The sequence below is a fragment of the Acomys minous genome, assembly GCF_964271855.1.
Source record: "Acomys minous genome assembly, chromosome: 6".
NCBI lineage: Eukaryota > Metazoa > Chordata > Mammalia > Rodentia > Muridae > Acomys > Acomys minous.
Window position 1 is genome coordinate 114,395,918 of NC_140487.1, and position 21,142 is coordinate 114,417,059.

General features: G+C 51.1%; 1 protein-coding gene across 1 annotated transcript; it reads left to right on the forward strand.

The window, feature by feature from the left end:
* Window positions 1-311: 311 nt before the first annotated feature.
* Window positions 312-15,148, forward strand: PLA2G2C (phospholipase A2 group IIC; the record flags this gene model as incomplete). The annotated part of the gene is given in 5 exon segments (XM_084785705.1): window positions 312-319; window positions 1,912-2,115; window positions 3,726-3,829; window positions 14,986-15,099; window positions 15,102-15,148. Coding segments are annotated over 5 exon segments (477 nt in total).
* Between the last annotated feature and the right edge of the window lie 5,994 nt (window positions 15,149-21,142).

Genomic DNA, 21,142 nt, shown 5'->3' on the forward strand with positions numbered 1-21,142 from the left:
TCTGGCCGGTTTCAACAGTGCTGCAGTAACTTCAGGGTTCTGTAAGTCAAGCATACCAAAATTAGGTCTCTCTCTTTTCCCAAGTTGCTGGTGAGCTTTGCAGTTTTTCAAATCGTGCCCAGTGTGGTGGCTCATGCCTGGGAAGTGGAGGCAGGGGGATTGAGAGTTTAGGTCAAGAGCTTGAGAAAAAACCTCCTTGCCACTTTTACTGTTTTCCCTCTCTGAGTTCCTGCTTTGGCTATATTTTTATTGCTAGCCAAATATAAACTTGTAATTAAAAAAGAAAACCAAATGCAGGGCTGGGGACAGAGATGATCTGGTAAAGTCCTTGCCTATCATACTAAAAAACCTGGTTCAGTCCCCAGCACTGGATGAAGCCAGGCAGAACGGCACACTGCTGCCATGGAAGTGGAGGCAGGAGAGCTGGAAGTCTAAGGCCATCCTTAACTACGAGAGTTTGAGCCCAGCTTGGGCCGTATAAGACCCCGCCACAAGACAAAACTATAAAATATATAGTAACAAAAGTACAGCCTTTTTAGAGACCAGGACTGACTAATGTGCAGACTGTGGGGGAACAGTTCTCTCTCTCTCCCCCTCTCTCTCTCTCTCTCTCTCTCTCTCTCTCTCTCTCTCTCTCTCTCTCACACACACACACACACACACACATTCATACACACATTCACACATGAATAAATTCACACATATGCATGCACATACATATTCACAGACAAATATGTTCACATGCATGCATACACACACACACATACACACACTCACAGTACTGTATAGTACGTGTGTCTTAGTCACTGTCCTAGGGCTGTGATGAGACACCCTCCCACCACAACTCTTACAAAGGAAAGCATTTAACTGGGGCTTGGCTGCAGCTCCAGAGTCTGCAGAGTCTCATCGTGCCAGGGAGCCTGGTGCTGGAGAAGGAGCTGAGAGCTACATCCTGATCTGCAGGCAGAGAGATATAAAGACTGGGCCTAGTGTGGGCTTTTGAAACCTCAAAGCTCACCCCCCACTGACACACCTCCTCCCACAAGGCCACACCTACTAATCCTTGTAATCCTTCCTCAAGAGTTCCACTCCCTGGTGAGCATACATTCAATTATGTGAGCCTACGGGGCATTCTTATTCAAACCACCACTCCATGCTTATATATATAAAAAAAAAGGTACATGGAAGTATGCAAAATGAATGTGATCTGGTTCTTTCTCCATCTGCCTCCGTCTCACTGCCTGGAGCTCAGCTATTAAACGTGATATATTCCCAAGACATGTGCTTTGGCAACCATTCTCCAATGGGTGGACAAACGGTGCTTGCCAGTGTTCAGACATTATGGACCACACCTCCAGAAAGCGCGCGCGCGCACACGTGTGTGTGTGTGTGTGTGTGTGTGTCTGTGAGAGCATTTCGTAGAGCGAAAAAGCCTATTGATGCATGCTTGTGATTCCAGCACCTCAAAGGCAGAGAGGGAAGGATCATCCCAGGTTCGAGGCCAGCCTCGTCTCTAATGGGCCTTCCAGGTCAGCCAGGGTTATGTAGTAAGGCAAGGCCCTGTCTATTAAAACAAACACACAAGAAAAGAATTGGTGGGTCTGTGTGTATTTGCCCTTTTACAGGTGGATCAAGGCTGTCTTCCTCTTTCTTACCCCTGTGTTCTGCTTCTCCCATGAGGCTATAAATGCCGGATGCTGCCTAGAGAGGAACTGACTAGAACTTCCTCAGTCAGTGTTGATCAGACCCGGCTGGTGATGGGACAACCCCTGACAGCTGGGGAGCCCGGGCCCAGTCCTGCTTAGCAAGACACTTTTTGGGTGTTGGAGTAACACAGATCCTATACTTTCTTTCCCTCGAAGGAAGCGGATGCCTCGAGGGAGGGCCCTGATCCACCCGCCTCTCTGCAAGCATTCCAGCAGGCCTGTGGGCCCTTGGGCTCTTCTTGTTTGCTGTTTTCTCCTTGGCAGGGACAACCTCCACCCTCAGCAGCTTCTGGCAGTTCCAGAAGCTGGTCAAACACATCACAGGCCATAATGCCTTCTTCTTCTATTATGGATACGGTCGCTACTGTGGGCTTGGAGGCAGAGGGATTCCTGTGGACGCCACAGACAGGTGATGCGGGAGATCCCGGCTATCCCGTTATTGTATTTGCATTAAAGTCCAGGCTGACAGCCAGGGGAGAGGGGGTTAGGAATCCTGAAGAAACAATTACAAGCCGGCCTGAGGCTGAAATGGGTTGCAGGGTCAGTCTCGAGGAAGCCAGAACTGAGCCACCTTCCCCTGTGTGACCTGTGACACTACTCAGAGCCCTGCACACCTAGGGTCCTCAGTATGGCTTGTGTGCTGTTCCCATCTTGAGACAGAATCTTATCTCCTAACTCACACTGACTTCTAACTTACTACATGGTCCAGGTTGGACTTAAACTCCGGATCCTCCTGCCTCAGCCTCCCAAGTGTTCAGATTCCAGGCACATGCCACCATGTACCGCTCAAACCGAGAACCCAATGCCTGCTTGACAACCGTACTGCTGAGATACACCCCAAGCCCTACCCTGCTAGTCTCCATCAGGGGCGCAGTGTTACCTGTCAGTCCTGCCCAGAGTTCTGGAAGCCTTTCCCATTTACCTGGCAAAGGTGATCTTTCCTCAGATGCTCCATTTTTTATTTAATTTTAATTTTTTTTTTTTTTTTAGGATTATGGGCCCAGAGATACTGCCCAGCCAGCTCCCAACCTAATTCCATATTTTAGGAGAGTGAAGCTAAGTGGCCTAGTTCTGAAAAGTTATCCATCTGGAGGGAGTCACACGATACGGACTTGGCTTCCAGGACAGCTCTGAGGACTTGAGGGTGGGCGGTGTGGGCTTTTTGAAAAAGCAGAAGTTACTGTACTCCGGGGAAGGCACACTGGGAAGACTGGATAGTTTGTGTCTTTTCCCATTTGAAGAAATAAGAAGGGAGATGGATGTCGCTTGGCACACCTTACAGCAGGGCCTAGCACAGTGGCTCTCAAAGTTCTTAATGCTGCAACCCTTTAATACAGTTTCTCATGTTGTGATGACCCTAATAATAAAATCATTTCATTGCTACTTCATAAATGAAATTTTGCTTCTGCAAATATGTAGGGTATCTGAGAGGCAACCCCCAATGGAGTCACCAGCAGCTTGAAAAACACTGGTCTAACTATGGACCTTGAGCTCCCAGGCTTGGCTGTGGAGCCATAGGAGGCCACTGGCATTTGTGAGATGTTCATTCTGTACTCAACACTGACTGAACGGGGAATCTACTTAAGGGCTTCAACCCTCACATTGACTATAGGAGGCAGCATCGCCCCTGTAACCAACCCTACAGCTGAGGACAGAGAAGATCCCAGACTAAGAGTTGCTCAATCCAACCACACCCTTGGAAAGCAGCAGAGCCTGGCCTGGAACACAGAGCTACACATTCCTAAGTCCGCCTCCTGTCATTACCCGCCTCCTGTACCTTGCCTGTTGGCACCCAAAGGTAGATTCAGTACTACACATCATTAGCCCAGGGCCACAAAGGACTGAGCGACCATTTATAGCCAGATAGATGGATCAGTAACTCATCCCTCCCCAACTCCAGTGCCTTTAGGCCCAGAGAAGGGTCAAGTCCCTTCCAGGTCTCACTCAGCATCCTTTCCCTGACTCCTGGGGACACCCACACATAGGCGCAGTTCCTCACTTCCCTCTCCCCACTACCAGATGCTGCTGGGCTCAGGACTGCTGCTACCACAAGCTTAAGGAGTATGGCTGCCAGCCCATCTTGAGTAGCTACCCGTTCAGCATTGTCAACGGGACTGTGGCCTGTGAGTAGCCCTTCCTGCAGGGAAACAGTGTGACCCGGGCTGGTGGTCCTTAATGGTCGCCTCCTTATTAGGCCACTGACCATTTTAGGGAATAAGATTTCCTCAAATGCTTGGAGACAAAACCAAAAAAGGGTGGGGCTGGAGGTATAAGTCTGAGAGTCAGAGCTTCTTGGAGAGTCCTTGCTTGGTTCTTCCTGGTCTCCCCTGCCCATCACTGAATTTCAGCTCCCACCAGGAACCCAAGAGTCCACCCTACATTTTTGTTTTGTTTTGTTTGGGGGGTTTTTTGAGACATGGTTTCTCTGTGTAACCTTGGCTGTCCTGGAACTTGCTCCGTAGACCAGACTGGCCTCGAATTCAGACCGTCCTGCCTGTGCCTGCAAAATGCTAGGATTAAAGGCGTGCGCCACCGTGCCTGGTGTGTGTGTGTATGTGCGCGCTTGGGCGTATTTTGTTTGTATGTAGGCACACTTGCGGTGGTCACACACAGGTAGAGGCCAGAAGATGAGGTGAGGGATTTCCCTCTGCTACTCTTACATCTTATTCATTGAGGCACAGTCTCTCAGTCAGACCTTCCGCTGGCCGATATGACGAGCTTTCTGTGGGGATCCTTCAAGGGCTGGGATGATAGGTGAGCCACCTCACCGACCCAGCACTGAGTTTCTGGGTATCTGCACTCTGGTCCCAACAATGCCTCAATCACTGAGTTATCACCCCAGCCCCAACAATAATCTTTTTTATTTGTCAATTGAACTGCCTTTCAATTGAACAAATATTTGTTAAGGGCGACCGCATGCTGTGCACTATGACCAAAGTAGGGAGGGACAGGAAGGCAACTAGGAGTGGGGCACTGCACAGGAGGGAAGGGGGAGGGAGATGGGAGAGTAGGTACACTTGAGAGGAGTGTCCTGGGACCGGGGGTGTAGGCATGTGGAAGGAAAGTCTGGCCTAAAAAACTTGAAGGCTATGGCCATGAGCCTTTGTCCAGCCTTGTATTCCAGCCCACTGGGTGGTTTCTTTCTCCTCAGAGGGCATAGCTCAACTCTGGACAAGCACTAGGGCGTAGTGAGCCACTTCCTCCCAGGTGTGTACACAGCTGTGTTTCTGGGCATCCATCTGTCTCCTCTAAGGTCAGAGAGCTACCATTTGCCCTGACTCATATCCCAGGATAGGTGACATATGACTCCACGATAAGTGCCCAGTGCCCCGCCCAGAGCACACAGGAAGGCACAGTGGCACGTACTGTGAGATTGGAAACATGGCGGGCTCGGGGCTCAGACGACTGCAATAGAAGACTGCCTTTTGGTTCAGCCTGCACAGCTTTACTTTACTACTGAGGCCTAGGCCAACCCTCTGCCCTTCCTCTTGACTGCTCAGGAGAGTGAGGCAGGGCCTGGAAACTACTTCCCAGACCAGAACTCCAAGAGATGGGAAAACTGTAGGAAGATATCCTGACACAGGCTACGGCCACGGCCATATGACACATCCCCTGATTGGTGCATGCTAGCTTGGGGCAGGGCACCAAGGCAGGGCCCGGGAGCCTGCGCTCCCCACATACAGCCCATGAGTCTTGCCTCGTGCTCCCCAGATGAGAGCCATGCCCAGGGCTCTTGAGAATGAGGAGACTTCATCCAGCTGACCCGGGGCATCAATGTCATCCTCCAGGGGGCCTAGAACTACATGGCCCGGGTTCTGAGGTGGAGCCTGCCACTGCTATGTCCTGACATGCAAGCACATCCACCCATGCACCATTTGTTGGCTGAGCACCTGCTGCCACTGTAACCCCAAAAGCCAGACTCAGCGTGAGGTAGGCCCAGCTCTGGCTCTCCGAAGATGTGTAGCTTAGGAAAACTCCAGAGCAGAAAGTGCCCTTGGGGATCATCCCAGCCAACCTCTCACTGATGCTCAGGGAGGACCGAGGCCCACAAAAGGGAAGGGCTTCATCCAGCTGAGTGACAGGCAAGATTAAGACTTGGATGCTGAGCCTTTTCTGTGCTCTGGGACTTCCTGTCCTGCCTCCATTTTGAGGGCCTCGGTTTTCTCACCCATGAACTGAGGGCAGCAGCTACACCAGTGGAAAGCTGATGATGACTGCTTCGCGCACCTCACCTTGGCTCCCCAGGATAGCCCTCTGAGGTAGGCACCATTCTTCCCCGTGATTGCACAGCATGTCAAGGCTCAGAGAAGTCAAGTGGGATGTCCAAGGTCACACAGTAGGGAAAGGATGAAGATTTGGGCCCCAGTGGTTCTGCCTCCCTGATACTGCCTAAAGGGAGAGTATGTACTGGATGGAAGGTTATCACCCAAATGCAAGTCTCATGGCCTCTAACAACCGGTGAGAAGCTCTGTCCTGGCTGGACGAGTATAGTGAATAGACCATGGTCTAACCTAACACCCCAGATCTTTTCACTCATTCTTGCCAAGGGGCCTCAGCTTTCCAATCCAGCCTCACCATCTCAGCCAAGTCTCAGTCTCCTCATCCAGTTGAAAGGGAACCCCCCCCCCCCCGCGACCTGCTTGAGGTTGCTAAGTGATGAAGAAGAGTGGCCCCTCCTGTGACCGCACCCTGGAGAGGCTGGCCCACTGCAGCTGTTTAGTTAGTGTCTGCTGTTTGGGCGTGGGGATTTCTGGTTTGGCCCAACTGTGCTTTTTGCTTTGTGGGGGAACACCAGGACTATTTTATTGTAGTTGTTGTTTTGTTTTTAGGTGTATAAGTATTTTGTCTGTGTGCATGTTTGTGCACCATGTGTATGCAGTACCTGTAGAAGCCAGAAGAGAGCGTCACATCCCCTGAAACTGGAGTTACAGACAGTTGTCAGCTGCCATGTAGGTGCTGGGAATTGAACCCAGATCTTCTGGAAGAGCTGTGGCAGATGCTCATAAACCAGTCTCTCCAGCTCTCCCTCCCCTCAGTTCCTTTGAAGTGTGCCTTGCACTTGCTCCCTCTGTGACTAATGTCATCACTGTGACCCTTATGGGATGGAGCCTCTTCCTGGCCCAGGCCACATTGCAGTCCAAAGCTCTGTAGTGGAAGAGGTAACACCTCCAGCAGTTCTGAAATCCTGGTCTCAGGTTGCCTAGCAACCAGTGTGGGGAGGGCCGTAGGGAGGGTGTGGTATATGAGGGATGGGGAGAGAGCTTGGTGTCCACAGCTTGAAATGCCACCCAGAGGTCAGTACACAACAAGGTCTTTGAAGGAGCCCAGGGGCCAGTTTCCCTGAAGGGGACAAGCAACTGCCCGAGCATGGCTGACGAGGTGGCTGCGCCTCCTCTAAGATGGTTGATATAAGTGCTTGGCATTCACAGGGGGCTTTAAGATCAGTGCAGTGACACCCCCTTTCCACCCACACAAGCATGCATTTGTGTAGGGTGGAGCCTGGCTGTGGGGAGTAGAGACTGTTTCTAGCCAGCTGTAACCCCATCACCTGCACCTGCAGGCCTTTGACTCGGTCTTCCCTCTGGGTGATTGGAGGGGGAAGGAGGGGGTGTCAGAAGTGGTAACTTCTGGAAGTTTATTTGCGAAGACCTTTCTCATTACTCTGCATTCTTCACTCCAGTCTCTGTTGCCTGGCCCCTTTTCTCTCCCAGCATTCATCTCACCTGGATCCCCACCTCCCAGCTAGAAAGTAAGTTCCCTGAGAGCTGTAGTGTGTTCATTACTCTACCAGTGGCCATGACAAAATACCCCATGTTACCAGCTTAAAGGAAGAAAGGTTTAACTTGACTCACAGTTTCTGGGAGTTCAGCCATTACGTGGCCCGACGCCTTTGAGCAGAAGACATATAGAGGACAGCCCACAGCCCCCAAAGACTTGCTAACAGTGACCTATTTCCTTCAGTTAGACCCTCACCCACAGCTCCATCCAAAGCCTCCATCACTTTCCAAAATGGCACTTGTCAGCCGAGGACCCGGACCTTCAACACACATGCTTGGGGGGCGGGCATTTTATACTCAGTCCATAGCCCCGTGCCTCTGCCCGCAAGACCTCATGGCCACGTTACATTGTAAAACGCATTTAGTTCATCCCCAAGAGTCGTCAAGTTGGTTTTCTGCATCAATAGGTTTTCCCATTGGTATGGCCCAAGAAAACAACTTAAAAGCTGGCAGGGATTGATTTGGGGCTCACAGTTTCATAGATCTGAGTCCACCATCCTTGGCGCTATTGTTCATGGGCTGGCAATGAAGTGGATCATTATGATAGTGAGACTCTGTGGCACAGACTACTCCTCTCCGGGCAGATACAAAGCCGTGTAGAAAGGCCAAGACCAAATGCAGCCTTCAGAAGCACCCTCCAGTGACCTACCTCCTCCTGCTAGGCTCCCCCTCCTGAAGTTTCTACAGCTTCCCCCAAATAGTACCACCTCCTGGGGGACAAGTGTTTGATGCATGAGTCTGTGGGGGCATATCTCATATTCGTACATAGCAAGGGGTAAGCCTGGCTTGTTATGGGGGAACTCAACTCAGGATCCATATGGAATGGTGCTCTTGGGCCTGTGAAGTCTGGGGGTGTGCGTGCTCAGTTTCTAGAGGAAGGCAAGTCACATGCTAGTCGCTTAATGCCTGTTTGTTTAATGAGTGGCTGGATGGAAACTCTCATTCAGTATGCGATGCCGACATATTTATCCTATGTAAAAGCTGAGGAGACAGGCTTTGGGAGAAGCATCAACTTGCCTAAGATCATAAAGTGTGTGAGTCACAAACTTGGGTCCAGGGTCTCAGTCTGGGCACTTTTGTGTGGTCCACGGGCCACGTAAGTGCAGCTGCTAAAGGCTCCAGCAAATAGCGATGGAGCCTTAACCAACACTAGGGCTGGAGATCAACGATGAGCAAGACACAGTCTCCGACTTGAAAGAGCTTATGTTCCAGTAAGGGCAGCCCACGAAAGAGCCACAAATCGAGAAAGATGTGGTCATATAGGGCTATGTCCTTTACAGCTACTCAAACAGGTTAGGAGATTGCTGGGGTTCAAGGAAAGGAAAGTAACTTTTTAGGCAGCTGTGGAAAGGCAGCTTTGAAAAGCAGAGCCAAGACCTCAGGGTGAGTGTGGAAGGAGCCTGGAGCCTGGGGAAGGAGTAGACATGCTTGAGTGTCTGCCCAGGCAGTGCAGGATGCTCACCCTCTCCATCAGTGGTCCCTGGGGATCCCCCCAGTGGGATCATGGCCAGGGGCCACGGCATGCACTGCTGTCAGGAGGAGGAGGAGGATCACTGTTTAGGATGCCGATTCTGAAGCCCATAGGGAAGTTAAGCATAGCATGAGCCAGGATGGTGACAGAGTGATAACGGCAAGTGTGGGATGCTGGGTCTGCTTTGGAGGTTAAAGTGTCAGGACATACAGGTGAAGTAGATGTGGAGTTGAAAGAGAAGGGAGGTTGAGTGGCAGCTCCTGGCCTCGGCAGCTATAGACTGTGGCACCAGCCACCTACTTTGTGAAGATGGAGGTAGAGTGGACCGTGACAGCATGGGGTTGGCATAGTCATGTGGAATGTAAGATGTGCTGTAGTTCAGATATCTTTTAAGTGTATTCTCAAAGGGTTTGTGTGTGGGAAGATGGGTTGCCCAGGTAATAATGTTAAAACGTGGGGGACCAAGACTGAGAAGATGGCTCAGCTAGTGAGTTCCCTGCTGTGCAGAGAGCTGAACTCTAATCTATAGCACCCATGTAGAGCCTGGAGCACGACAGCAGACACATAACCCCAGCCTTAGGAACAGGGGCGGAGACAGGTGGGGCCCTGGAGCTCAGTGGCTTGCCATCCCACCTAATTGGTTCAGCAGGAGTAAGGTAATGGGTTGGCGAAATAACTCAGTAGTTCAAAGGTCCCACCACGCAAATGCGAAGGCCCAAGTTTGGATCCTAAGCACTCACGTAAACGCTAGGTGGCCATGGTGGCCTTCCTGCCACTCCAGCACTTGGGAGACAAACACGGGGGCTCTGCAGAGCAGGCTGGCCAACAAGACTAAACTACATTGGTGAGCACTGGGTTCAACTGAGCGACCCCCCCCCCAGCGATAAGATGGAAAATGACTGAGGAAGACTCCCACCACCAATCTTTACACATCTACACACATGCACCATACACATTCATATGCTCACACATACATGAACACATACATGAACACATACATGTATTCACACCACATACACATAAGCACACACAAATAAAATTTAAAAATAAGGCAGAGAAGAATCAAGGAAGACACCCAGCATTGATCTCTGGCCTCCATACACATATACATGAATCAGTATGCACATGTGCGCTTACCGCCTGTGAACACACATTATACACCATACCCACAAACACACAAGACATAGCGGGACCTCTAAGAGGTGGGGCCTGGTGGGTTGCGGTTAGAGCACTTGGAAGTGTTACCCTCTGAAGAGATTAGTTTTCCTGAGACACTGGTTAGCCATCCCAGGTAACTGGAACTAGAAGAGCTTGTTCTTTATTTAACAGCAAGCAAGACCGGCCCTTCCCCAGTCTCTCTGGCTTCCTGTTGTCCCGTGTGGCTTTTCCTCTTGCATGCACACTCACTGTGATGCTCTCTATCTATCACACTGTGATGTGCCTAAGGGAGCCTTGCAAGAGCCAGCACTGAGCTGTCTGGTCTTGTAGCCCCCAAGATTATGAGTGAAATAAACCATTCTGCTTGCAAATTTCAGAACGCTTTGCATTTCAACAGAAAATAGTCTAACACAAAGTACATATCAGACAGATACTGTGTGTTGATGTCTGAAGCTCAAGGCAGAGGTCTGGGCTGGAGGTAGGAACCCAGGATGATGTTGGGTCTTGAGACTGAGCACAAACACTGAAAAACTGGAATAAAGCTGTGTCCCAGACAAGCTGTGTGAGGGTTTGGGTTAGCCACGAGGTGGGAGTCTATACCCGTCACCCTTTCTCATTTGTGGAGATGTATTTCTCAAGATGAGAAAGAACTTTTTGAATCTGTCATTTCCTTTCCTCGTGCCTCAGTTTCTCTTTTGGCATATTGGAAGATGCAGGATCTGATAACCGTAACTGAAGGATGCTTCCAAAATGGAAGGATGCTTCCTTGGTAGGAAATGACTGGCCAGGACCTGCCCTGAAGATCTGGAGACTGGGAGAGCCCTGGGAAGGGGAACTCTACACCAGGAGAGGATTTAATCTCACAGTCAAAAAGATTTGACGGGAGATGAGGGTGTAGCCCATTTGGTAGAATGCTTGCCTGGCATACTTCAAGCCCAGGGTTCAATCCCCATCACAGCATGAAAGAGCATGGTGGCCCATGCCCATAATCTCAGCTCCTGGAAGACGGAGGCAGGGGTGGCACAGCCATGTCTAATGGTAGCAGCGAAAGTCATAAAGCCAGCACAGGTGCTTGCTAAAGCTCCAGTAAAGCTGAGCCGAATGATGCAATTGTTGTGGTGCAGTCTCCCACTTTTTGGCCTTGATCTCCATGTGTTGCACACTTGGGGCCTTTTATTATTTGTACAACTTGGGGATATTGGACTGATGGAAATTTTCTTCTGATTCATTTACGTCCTCTTCCAGGAGTGCTTCTTCTAAGCTTCCCCAGGAAAGTCCTGACCACACAACCTCCCCCCCACCCCACCCCCACCCTGGTTCTAAGGAGAATCCTTGCCTGGCCCTACTTGAAGGTCTTCCTTACTCTCTGGAGGTTGTGACTCAAGTAAACATGCCAGAGACCTCTTTATGAGGCTCTGACTCAATGATCCTCTTGGCACATCTGCCCCTGCACTTACTCAGGAACAAGATAATCAGAACAAAGTAAACCTAAAAGGGTAAACAGTATTCAGCGGCCTAGAAGAGTTGACAGTAAATCAAATTAAAAGCCTTTTTCTACTATTGATGGACAAAGAAAGATGTGGATAAATGGTAAAAGAATAAAATATTAAGACCTCCCTTTCTTAGAAAAAGTTAACTCATACAGGGCCACTATGGCGTATGACCAAGGAACAAAAAATACTAAGATTAAACATATAAATACATTCTACAATATATAAAATAGAAACATTGTATCATGACAGACATTGAATAATAACCTCAGCAACGTTGGCCTGAAACTTTTTCTTGGGCCTTATGACAGTTTGCACTCTGACTATTAAAAGTTGATAATACACTGCTTGGAACATGGCAATCTGCCCAGGCTGGCTTGGAGATTTTTTTTTCTGTCTAGAGACCTTGAAACCACAAGAGTTACCAGCCTGAGAACAGGCTGCCATGCTTTGGAAAAATATGCCCTTGAAACTGCAAGACTGTTAAAAGTTGGGTTGTGGGGTTGATGAGGGAAAATGACTGTAAAAGATGATTCTGTTCTGTCACGGTTTATCAATGATGACTGAACTTATGGCCAAGTGGAAATTAAAACATGTTTCGGGGACAAAAATGATCTGATCTATGTTTGGGACAACACGCATCTATCCCTGCCTGCTGAGTTCTGTATAAATAAAGAAGCACTCTCACTGCCAGTCAGTGAAGCTGCAGGCCCCTCCCGGTCCCGGTGCCTCGCTCATTCCTCCCTCGCCTCCTTGCTCACTGCTCACTCCTGCATCTTCCCTTCTTCAGGCCCTGACCTCACTCAGGGCTGGACCCCGGCACAGGAGGGTTAGGAGTTCAGTGTCATCTTTGAGTGTCCTCAGGAGTGAGTTAAAGCCAGCCAGGGCTACATGAGACCTTGTCTCAAGAAAGAAAAAAAAAACAAAGGTGGCTGGAGGAGATGGCTCTCATTAAGAACAGTTGTCGTTTTTTTTTTTTTTTTTTTTTTTTGTAGAGGACCTGGTTTCTGTTCCCAGTATCCACATGGCAACTCACAAGCACCAGTAACTGTCATCCAGGAGGTCTGACACCTTCTTCTGACTGCTGTGGGCACCGGGCACATACATGGCGTACATACAGGCACATACATGGTGCACATACATACATGCAGACAAAACCACTCATATCCATAATCGGAGAAGAAGGACAAGTCGAGAAAATTGAGTCGTGAGGAAAAAGAGGAATGAGAGATAAACAGGAAGCCAGGTGTGGTGGTGCACGCCATTAATGCGTGGAGGGGGGAGGGGTGAAGGGAGGGGAGGGGAGAAGAAGAGAAGAGGGAGGAGAGAGAAACAGGAGAAGGGAGAAGAAGGGAAGGGGAGAGGACAGAGAGGATGACATTTTGCTTCAGGGTTCAGATTTCCTGGGTGGCAGTGCCAAATCCCCAGAAACTGGCATTCAGGCAGCCCGCACCCCCACACCCCTCACGGCTTTGGCAGCACAGAGATACGCTGTGGACAGGGAGGAAGCGGTGCACGCATGGGCCTGAGATGTAGAAGAGCCATAGGAGGCTGGGACGTGATGGATCTGGGCAGACCTTCACAGACGGAGGAGGAGACGTGCGAGGGCCAAAGGGCGCAGGCATGAGGAGGAGAGGCACCAGCGTTCTTGGCACCTTCCTGAGGGGGTGTGTGGTGAGGGGCAGCTGAGACGTGGGATGGAGGTGTCCGCACTGAGAAATAAAGTCTCCAGGCAGGCGTGGGAGGACAGCTCCAGTGGGCATGTGGGCTGCGGAGAGGGAGGACAGCAGAGAGACAGCCCACGCTGGTCCAGCACACAGAGGCTTGTTTCTTTGTGTATGGGGAAGCAAGAGAGCCGCTGCCCATGCATGGGGCCCAAGGCACATAGTAGCCTGTGAGCAGCAGCCACGGTGACCAGCAACACCCTAGCAGGGGGCCTTACAGTGTCATCAGCTCAACAGCACTCTATCCAGGGAGACTCTTAGATTAACCAGCTGCAGAACACAAGCCCCTTCCTAACTCAGAGAGCAGATCTGTGCAGAGTTCTATAGAAAGGAGTTTTATCTTCATTGACCCCTTATATGCTTGTGCGCGCGCGCGCGCGCGCGCACACACACACACACACACACACACACACACACACACACACACACACACAAAGCATTAGGCCCATGACTATTCAATTGAAGGCCCAGTCAACTTGCCCTTCAGCTCAAGGGCCTATACCAGATCCCAACGTCCTCAGGGCTTTATTTGCCTTCCTGCAACAGTATCTTGAGATGCTCCCACGGTCTGGCCTCTGATGCAGCAGAGTCCCAGCCTCTTGGAGCCTCACTCTGCAGGGCAGAGGACGGCACAGCAAGCCACTATGCAAATGAAGTCTGCAGCGGGACATGGAAGGGAGAAGTTGCAAGGGGGGGGGCAGAGGGGAGGTGGTGTGTGTGTGTGTGTGTGTGTGTGTGTGTGTGTGTGTGTGTGTGTGTGAAGAGCTTAAGGCCAGGTAGTTTGGATAAGCCACTCTGAAGAGCTTTGATCCCATCAGGACCCAAACGGCCTATGGATCTCACCACTGGAAGACCCTGGAGAGCCGAGGTCCTGAGAGCAGCGTGCTCAAAGGCCCTGGGACAAGGCAGAATGTGATACTTGAACTCACAGAGGCCCCTGCGCCTGGAGCAGACCGGGGCTGGGAGGGTGGCAGTTCCATGACGACAGGGAGGCTGGCACAGTCAAGCTGTGGCAGGTGGCCTGTGGACTGCCACAAAGGGATGGTCTCCTCTTCTTCAGAGACCTCGAAGCCACAGCATGGCTTTAAACAGGAGAGTGAACGGGATTCGGGTGACATTTTGAGACTACCTGTTTATCTCCTCTGGTGGTGGTGGTGGTGACTAGAGTCTGGAGAGGGGCAGGAACGTGGGTGGAGGCCAGGATGATGGATGGACAAAAGGGGGCAGAGCGTGAAGTGGTTTAGACACGTGACCTCCATGGGACTTGCCAGCAGATGGGAAAATGGAGGTGAAAGGAGAGCTTTTGAGAGCTGCTGGGGTCAGTTGGTGTCATTCCTAAGGGTGGGGGGCGGGGTGACAGGCTCAGTGGTCATGGTACCTATGTGTAAGTAGCTTCAAACATCTGCAGTTGGAGATGTTCCCAACAGCACGTGGCATGTCAAGCCAGTGTCTGGGTAGCAGATGAGCCACGCAGCCCATCCCTTGCACCCCCCTTGCCTCCTCCTAGGTGGCTGTTCATTGTGGCACGATAGGATGTGTGAGTGTGACTGGAGGAGGGTCCTGTAGCTCCCCCCCCCAGGCCCTCAGCTCTTCCCCCACCTTAGAACCCAGCGTTGGAGTGGGCAGCGAGAGCCCCAGTGACCCTGTGTGTTTCCGCAGGTGGATGCATCATGGGTGGCAGCTGCCTCTGTGGGCAGAAGGCCTGCGAGTGTGACAAGCAGTGTGTGTACTGCTTCAAGGACAACCTGGGCACCTACAACAAGCCCTTCAGGCAGACTTCCTCAGCAGACCCCCATGCAGCAAGCACAAACTCAGGTGCTAGGGAGGCCACTGTCCCTCTGTCACAGGCGCCTTCTGGAAAGCTATCTCTGACCTCTGCTACGACAGCCATCGGACAGCCCCCAGGCGTCTGCAGCTCAGCACTGATGACAGGGAGTCTCTCTCCACTCAGCACAGGGATTGGAGGTGAGGAAGGGAGAACACCAGCCGGGAAACAGACTGTGGGTATTTAGCAATAAAGTGACATATTCCGACAGAAGTAGTGCTAGAATGCAGGAAAACAAGGGAGCAGGGGTGGGAGGCACCCCCATAACTCCAGTATTCAAGAGGTGGAGGCAGGAGTTCAGGGGCAGCCTCCACTACGTGGTAAGTTCCAGACCAGCCTGGGCTACTTGAGATCCCACTTCAAAAAAAAATTTTTTTTTAAAAAATTTTTAAAAAGGAAAAAACAGCTGGGTGTGGTGATGCACGCCTTTAATCTCAGCACTCAGGAGGCAGAGGCAGGTGGATCACTGTGAGTTCGAGAACAGTCTGGTCTACAAAGTGAGTCCAGGACAGCCAAGGCTACACAGAGAAACCCTTTCTCAAAAAAACCAAACCAAACCAAAACAACAACAACAACAAAATACAAAGGAAGAAAACAAAACAAAACAGAGGGACACAAAGGGATGAGGTTGAAAGTTGCTCCCAAACTCTTTTCCCAGGAAGAGAAGAGAGCCCCAGGATCTACCCTAAACTCCCCGATACCCCCAATCCAAGTCAGGATGTATGTCTGGGCAGTCAAGTCCTCCACCCAGATAACTGGCTGGGAACAAAGTGGGTATCGTAGAAAGTACAGCTCTAAGAGCCTTACCGTGTGTGTGTGTGTGTGTGTGTGTGTGTGTGTGTGTGTGTGTGTGTGTGTGTCCATGTGTGTTGGGGGGGTGCTCTAGGTCTGCCTTCTGTAAACCCTCCAGCAGGAAGCAGGCTGTTTTCCTGTCTTGGGAGACAGGCCACAGTTAGACTGGCGGTGTGCAGCACTGCCACAAGGATGTCATGGTTAAGATGACATCAAGAAATGAAGAGAGGATCTGGGGCAGTAGAGCCAAGGCACCCCAACCCTACCCCCACCACCCCCTAACTTAGAAGCCTCTGGTCCTGTAGGACTAAATCTATTAAGCAAGGAAGGTCTAATAGGCATGGAGTCTGAACTTTAAGGCACCACACTGGAACGGTGGACGGTGGACACGGCTGTAACCATGCTCGCCTCCCTGCACAGTGGCACTTGGCATTCAGCAAACCTGTCTAGGGCAGAGTGTCTTTTTCATCCCTTGAGCCTGGGGCTCTGCTCAGTAATATAGCAAACGTGAAGGTATAAAGTGCAGGCATCGGCCTCCAGCCTCCGAGGCCCAGGACAGATTTGCTGTCAAGACACTGCATCCACCAGGAGGAAGCCTAGGCTCAACCTCTGGATGACGAGAGCTTGCTGGGTCAGCATCAGCAGATCACTGGGCTCAATAGAGACTTCATCAGCATGATAGACCCCAGCAGAGCCCAGGCTGAACTGCAGCACACAGGACTTGAGCCTCGTGCAGGAAGATGTATTGAGATGCTTGGGTGTGGCTGGCTACACAGCTGTTCCTAGCAGATGATGCTGGTCCTTTTTCACCTATACGGCCAGGGTCTCAGCACCCGGGGCAGGCCATGGGAACATGATCACTTACCCCCATCCCCTTCTCAGTATTGGGGGATCTGTGTAGTGGTAGAGAGCACACAGACCTGGCTTCACTTAGTAGCTCACCCACCATATATGTATTGAGCCCTTACTGTGTGCCATGTGTGGTGCTGAGCAGCAGGGATCTGGAGACTTAAAGAAACACACACAGAGTCAAGTCTAAGAAGTCTGAATTCTAAGGAGAATGCTGAGAGCCGTAGCAACATCTACTGGGAGATGGGCCAGGGCAACGCTAGCACGAAGGATGACCGGGTTGCTATGTGAGATCCAGGTCTGACCTGGTTGCTATGTGAGATCCAGGTCTCCTCTGCCCCTGGGGCCAGCATCGGAAGTAGATGGGATAAGTTATGGAGGTCTGTGTGAGTCCCAGTCAGTGTTGGGTCCAGAACCAGAGTGGGAGCTCTAAAAGCACACTGCTGATGCTTGCAGGAGGTATCGCTCTCTTGGAAGGGCAGGTGTTCGTCTACACTGGGGACTGACTTTATGCCAGGCCTGTGATGAGGGTAGAGAAATAGAAATTCTGTCCACTCCAAGGAGCTGTCAGAATGGGGAGGAGGGACACAAGGACCAACTAACCTGGGAGGTGCTGTGGGAAGTATTTGCTTAGGGGGCAGTGGCCACTGTGTGGGAAGAAGGCTCCTTCCAGGAATGCAGAGGGCAGGGGCTGACATCTTGTCCCTCCCCCCAGGTAGACAGATGGAGGATAATACAGGGGTCAGAGGGGTCAGGCTCTTCTCAAATCTATCGTCCCACCTTTGAGCTGCTGGCATGGCTTTGCCAGCACATCTTGATTCTAACAAAATACTCCAGTCAGATCCTTACACGTAAATAAAATACGAGAGGAAAAAATCTAGACTCAGCCTCCTGCTTTGTGCAAACGTGACCGACCATACCTGCTCATCTTTCCATTTTCTCTTTCCATCCAGCTTGTCAACAGGATGCCTGGGCCACCGTTACCCCACCTTCCAGTGGGTCCCCTTCAGCAGTGTCTGTACCATGATACCTATCCACACCAGCCACGCCCCTGGCTCCCCTCACCCCCAGTGTTTTCCTCTTCCCCAACCCACCAAGCACATCCTTGTTTACAGTCCTTGCCCCTGTTAGAAAAGAAGTTCCTGGGAGTCGCTCTGTCCCCTTGCTGTCACTGTTGTGTATGTGAAGTTGGGTGGAGGGAAGAGAGCGTGGGGAGAGGCTGGAGAGATGGCAACCGGTTAAGAGCATGTGTTGCATGGGGGCCTGGTTCTGTTTCCAGTATTCACAAGGTGTGGTGGTATGAATAGATTTGAGGGCCTAGGCTTCTGTGTGTGAACACTTGGCCCATAGGGAGTGGCACTATTAGGAAGTGTGGCCTTGTCGGAGTAGGTGTGGCCTTGTCGGAGTAGGTGTGGCCTTGTCGGAGTAGGTGTGGCCTTGTTGGAGTGGGTGTGGCCATGTTGGAGTAGATGTGGCCTTGTCGGAGTAGGTGTGGCCTTGTTGGCGTGGGTGTGGCCATGCTGGAGTAGGTGTGGCCATGTTGGAGTGGGTGTGGCCTTGTTGGCGTGGGTGTGGCCATGCTGGAGCAGGTGTGGCCATGTTGGAGTGGGTGTGGCCTTGTCAGACTAGGTGTGGCCTTGTTGGAGTAGGTGTGGCCATACCGGAGTGGGTGTGGCCATGCTGGAGCGGGTGTGGCCATGTTGGTGGGAAGGATGATCACTGTGCAGGTGGGCTTTGAGATCTCGTATGCTCAAGACAGGCCTGCTGCCTACAGATCAAGATGCAGAACTCCTCCTCCAGCCCCAACATCCGCCTGCTCGCTGCCATGCTTCCCACCGTGAGAATGGACTAAACCTCAGAAACTGTAAGCCAGTTCCGATGAAATGTTTTCCTTTATAAGAGTTACCATGGTCACGGGGTCTCTTCACAGGAATGAAACCCTAACTGTGATGCATGGCAGCTCACAACCAGCAGTAGCTCCAGTTTCCAGGGATCCAGAACCCTCTTCTTTGGTCTTGGGCATCAGGCAACTGTGTGGTACATGTACATCTAGACAAAACACTAACACATTTTTTAAAAAAAATTTTTAGAGAACATGCGAAATGTGACCACTTGCAAGTAGCTCTGGGGGGGGGGGAAGGTGATATTTAGAAGGTATAATCAGGTCAAATCCAGGAGAGCTTCAGGTCAATGAGAAGTCTGATCTTGGTCTTTATCTGAGGTGTTGGGAGCTCCCATCCTCTCCATCTGGGTGACCCTCGGCAGCCCAACCTTCTAGGGTTCTGGGCTCCTCTTGAGCAAAGTGGGCAGCCAGAACCATGATGGCGTGGTGCCCTGTGGAAGATGTGCAGTGGGTACTCCACGCTGGCATAGCCATTAGAGCTCACACACAGGCTCCAGACACAGATGGAGTTTTACAACTCTCAAGGTCTACTCGAATTCACCCCAAGTTGAGGTGGTAGAGTAGACTTCCCATGGAGGGTGGGAACCCCAGGGAGTGGCTTTCTCTCTTTTGAGGTCTGATTGTATGCACAGGAGCTGAGGCCAAATTGCTACTGTCCTATTCCTAGCCCTACTCCTCTGAGAAGCTGGGAAGGAAATGGCATGGGAAGGTGGTCATGTAGGTATGGTTCCTTCCTCCTCCTCCTTCGCTGACTCTGGGCCAGTGTAACCAGCTGCCATGAGCTCTGGCTCCCATGCCTTCTCTGTCAAAAATGGACTGTGTGCCCTCAAACTGAGAGCCCAAACCCCTTCTTTCCTTAAGTAGCTTTTGCCAGGAACTTTGTCACAGAAAAATTAACTAAGATATGTCTCGTCCCCTTTTATAGGAGGATATTGGATCAAGAGCTTTCTGATCTTATAGCCATTTCAATGGAGTAATTCTTGGGTGACAATGAACAATTTATGTGACCTCTCTGAGCCTTAGCCCCCTCATTCTCATAAAGGAGATGGTGAAGAGTGCCCAGCTCAGGCGGCTGCCTGGCAGGAGAGATAAGGCAGCTTGGGTTGCAGTGTGCTTATAGTAGGTGCTCAGTTAATCCTTGACTGACATCCTGGGATGACCCCTGCTCCAGTAGGCAGCTCTTACATGGTGGCCCTTACAGGGAAAGCTGCTTTGATCTCTCCAGGATCCTGCTTTCTGACTCTATGAACCCTCAGCATTTCCCTCCAGAACCTTGCTTGTCTCAGTTGGTGGCATCAGCTGCTTGTTAGGAAGCTACACCTGGGGAGCCTGACAGCTGGTGTCACAGTGCCAGCTGCTGGGGAGGAAGGGCTGTGCTGCCAGCTGAGGCCAGGCTGAGTAAAAAGCATGCTCCAGCTCAGCCCAGCTTCACTTGACCCCGGGGTCAGGTGTGCATGGGGGAAGGGTCTGTGGGCTTGGGAAATAAATGTCCTCAGGTTCCTCCATTGCTCCTGCCCTCTGCCTCCTCCTTCAGCTCCCTTGATCTTCTCCCATAGATCTGTGGTTCCATAGCAGAACTGGAGATGTGGTTAAGTAGCACCAGAAGTAAGCCATAGTGTCCACCAGGTGTCACCCAAGTTCTAGAAAACATTAAAAAAAGAAAAAGAAAGAAAGAAAGAGAGAGAGAGAAATAAAGAAAGAAAGAAAGAAAGAAAGAAAGAAAGAAAGAAAGAAAGAAAGAAAGAAAGAAAAGAAAAATCCCAAAGCTGTCACCAGGGCAAGAGGAAGGAGGCGTGACAGGATTGAGCAGGAGTCACAAAGGAGAGACAGACTGTGGGAGCAAGGAGCCCTGCTGAAGGTCATGGCTTTCCTGCTTTTCCTTTCACTCCAGCTCTACCTTAACGGCCTCTGTACTGGCACGCCACAGGGCATCCACTTGTGTGTGAATGGTAAGGTCCCACATGCCTTCTTCCCCTCACAGGCCTGGAGTCTTGGGGAACTTAGGACACCCCTGGGGACATGGACAATAATGTCTATCTTCTTCCAAACGTCATAATGAGCAGGGTCTGCGATGCAGAGAGCTGGGCATGGGGTCCGTGTGTGTCAGCCTTGCCTCACTTAGGAATGTCCCCCCCTCCCCCCCCATGCCCTCAGGGATTCTGGGCTGTCTTGTTTTTACTTTACTCATACTGCAGTTGGGAAGAAGGAGCCTCAGCTGAGAAACTGCCTCCGTCACACCGGCCTGTAGTTGTATCTATGGGGCATTTTCTTGACTAATGATTGATGTGGGAGGGTCCAGCCCACTGTGGGCGGTGCCATCCCTAGGCAGGGGTGGGTTGTATAAGAAAGCTGAGCAAGCCATAGGGAGCAACGGAGTGAGCTGCATTCTTCTATGTTTCCTGCCTCTGGTCCTGCTTAAGGGCCTACCCTGACTTCCCTCAACAATC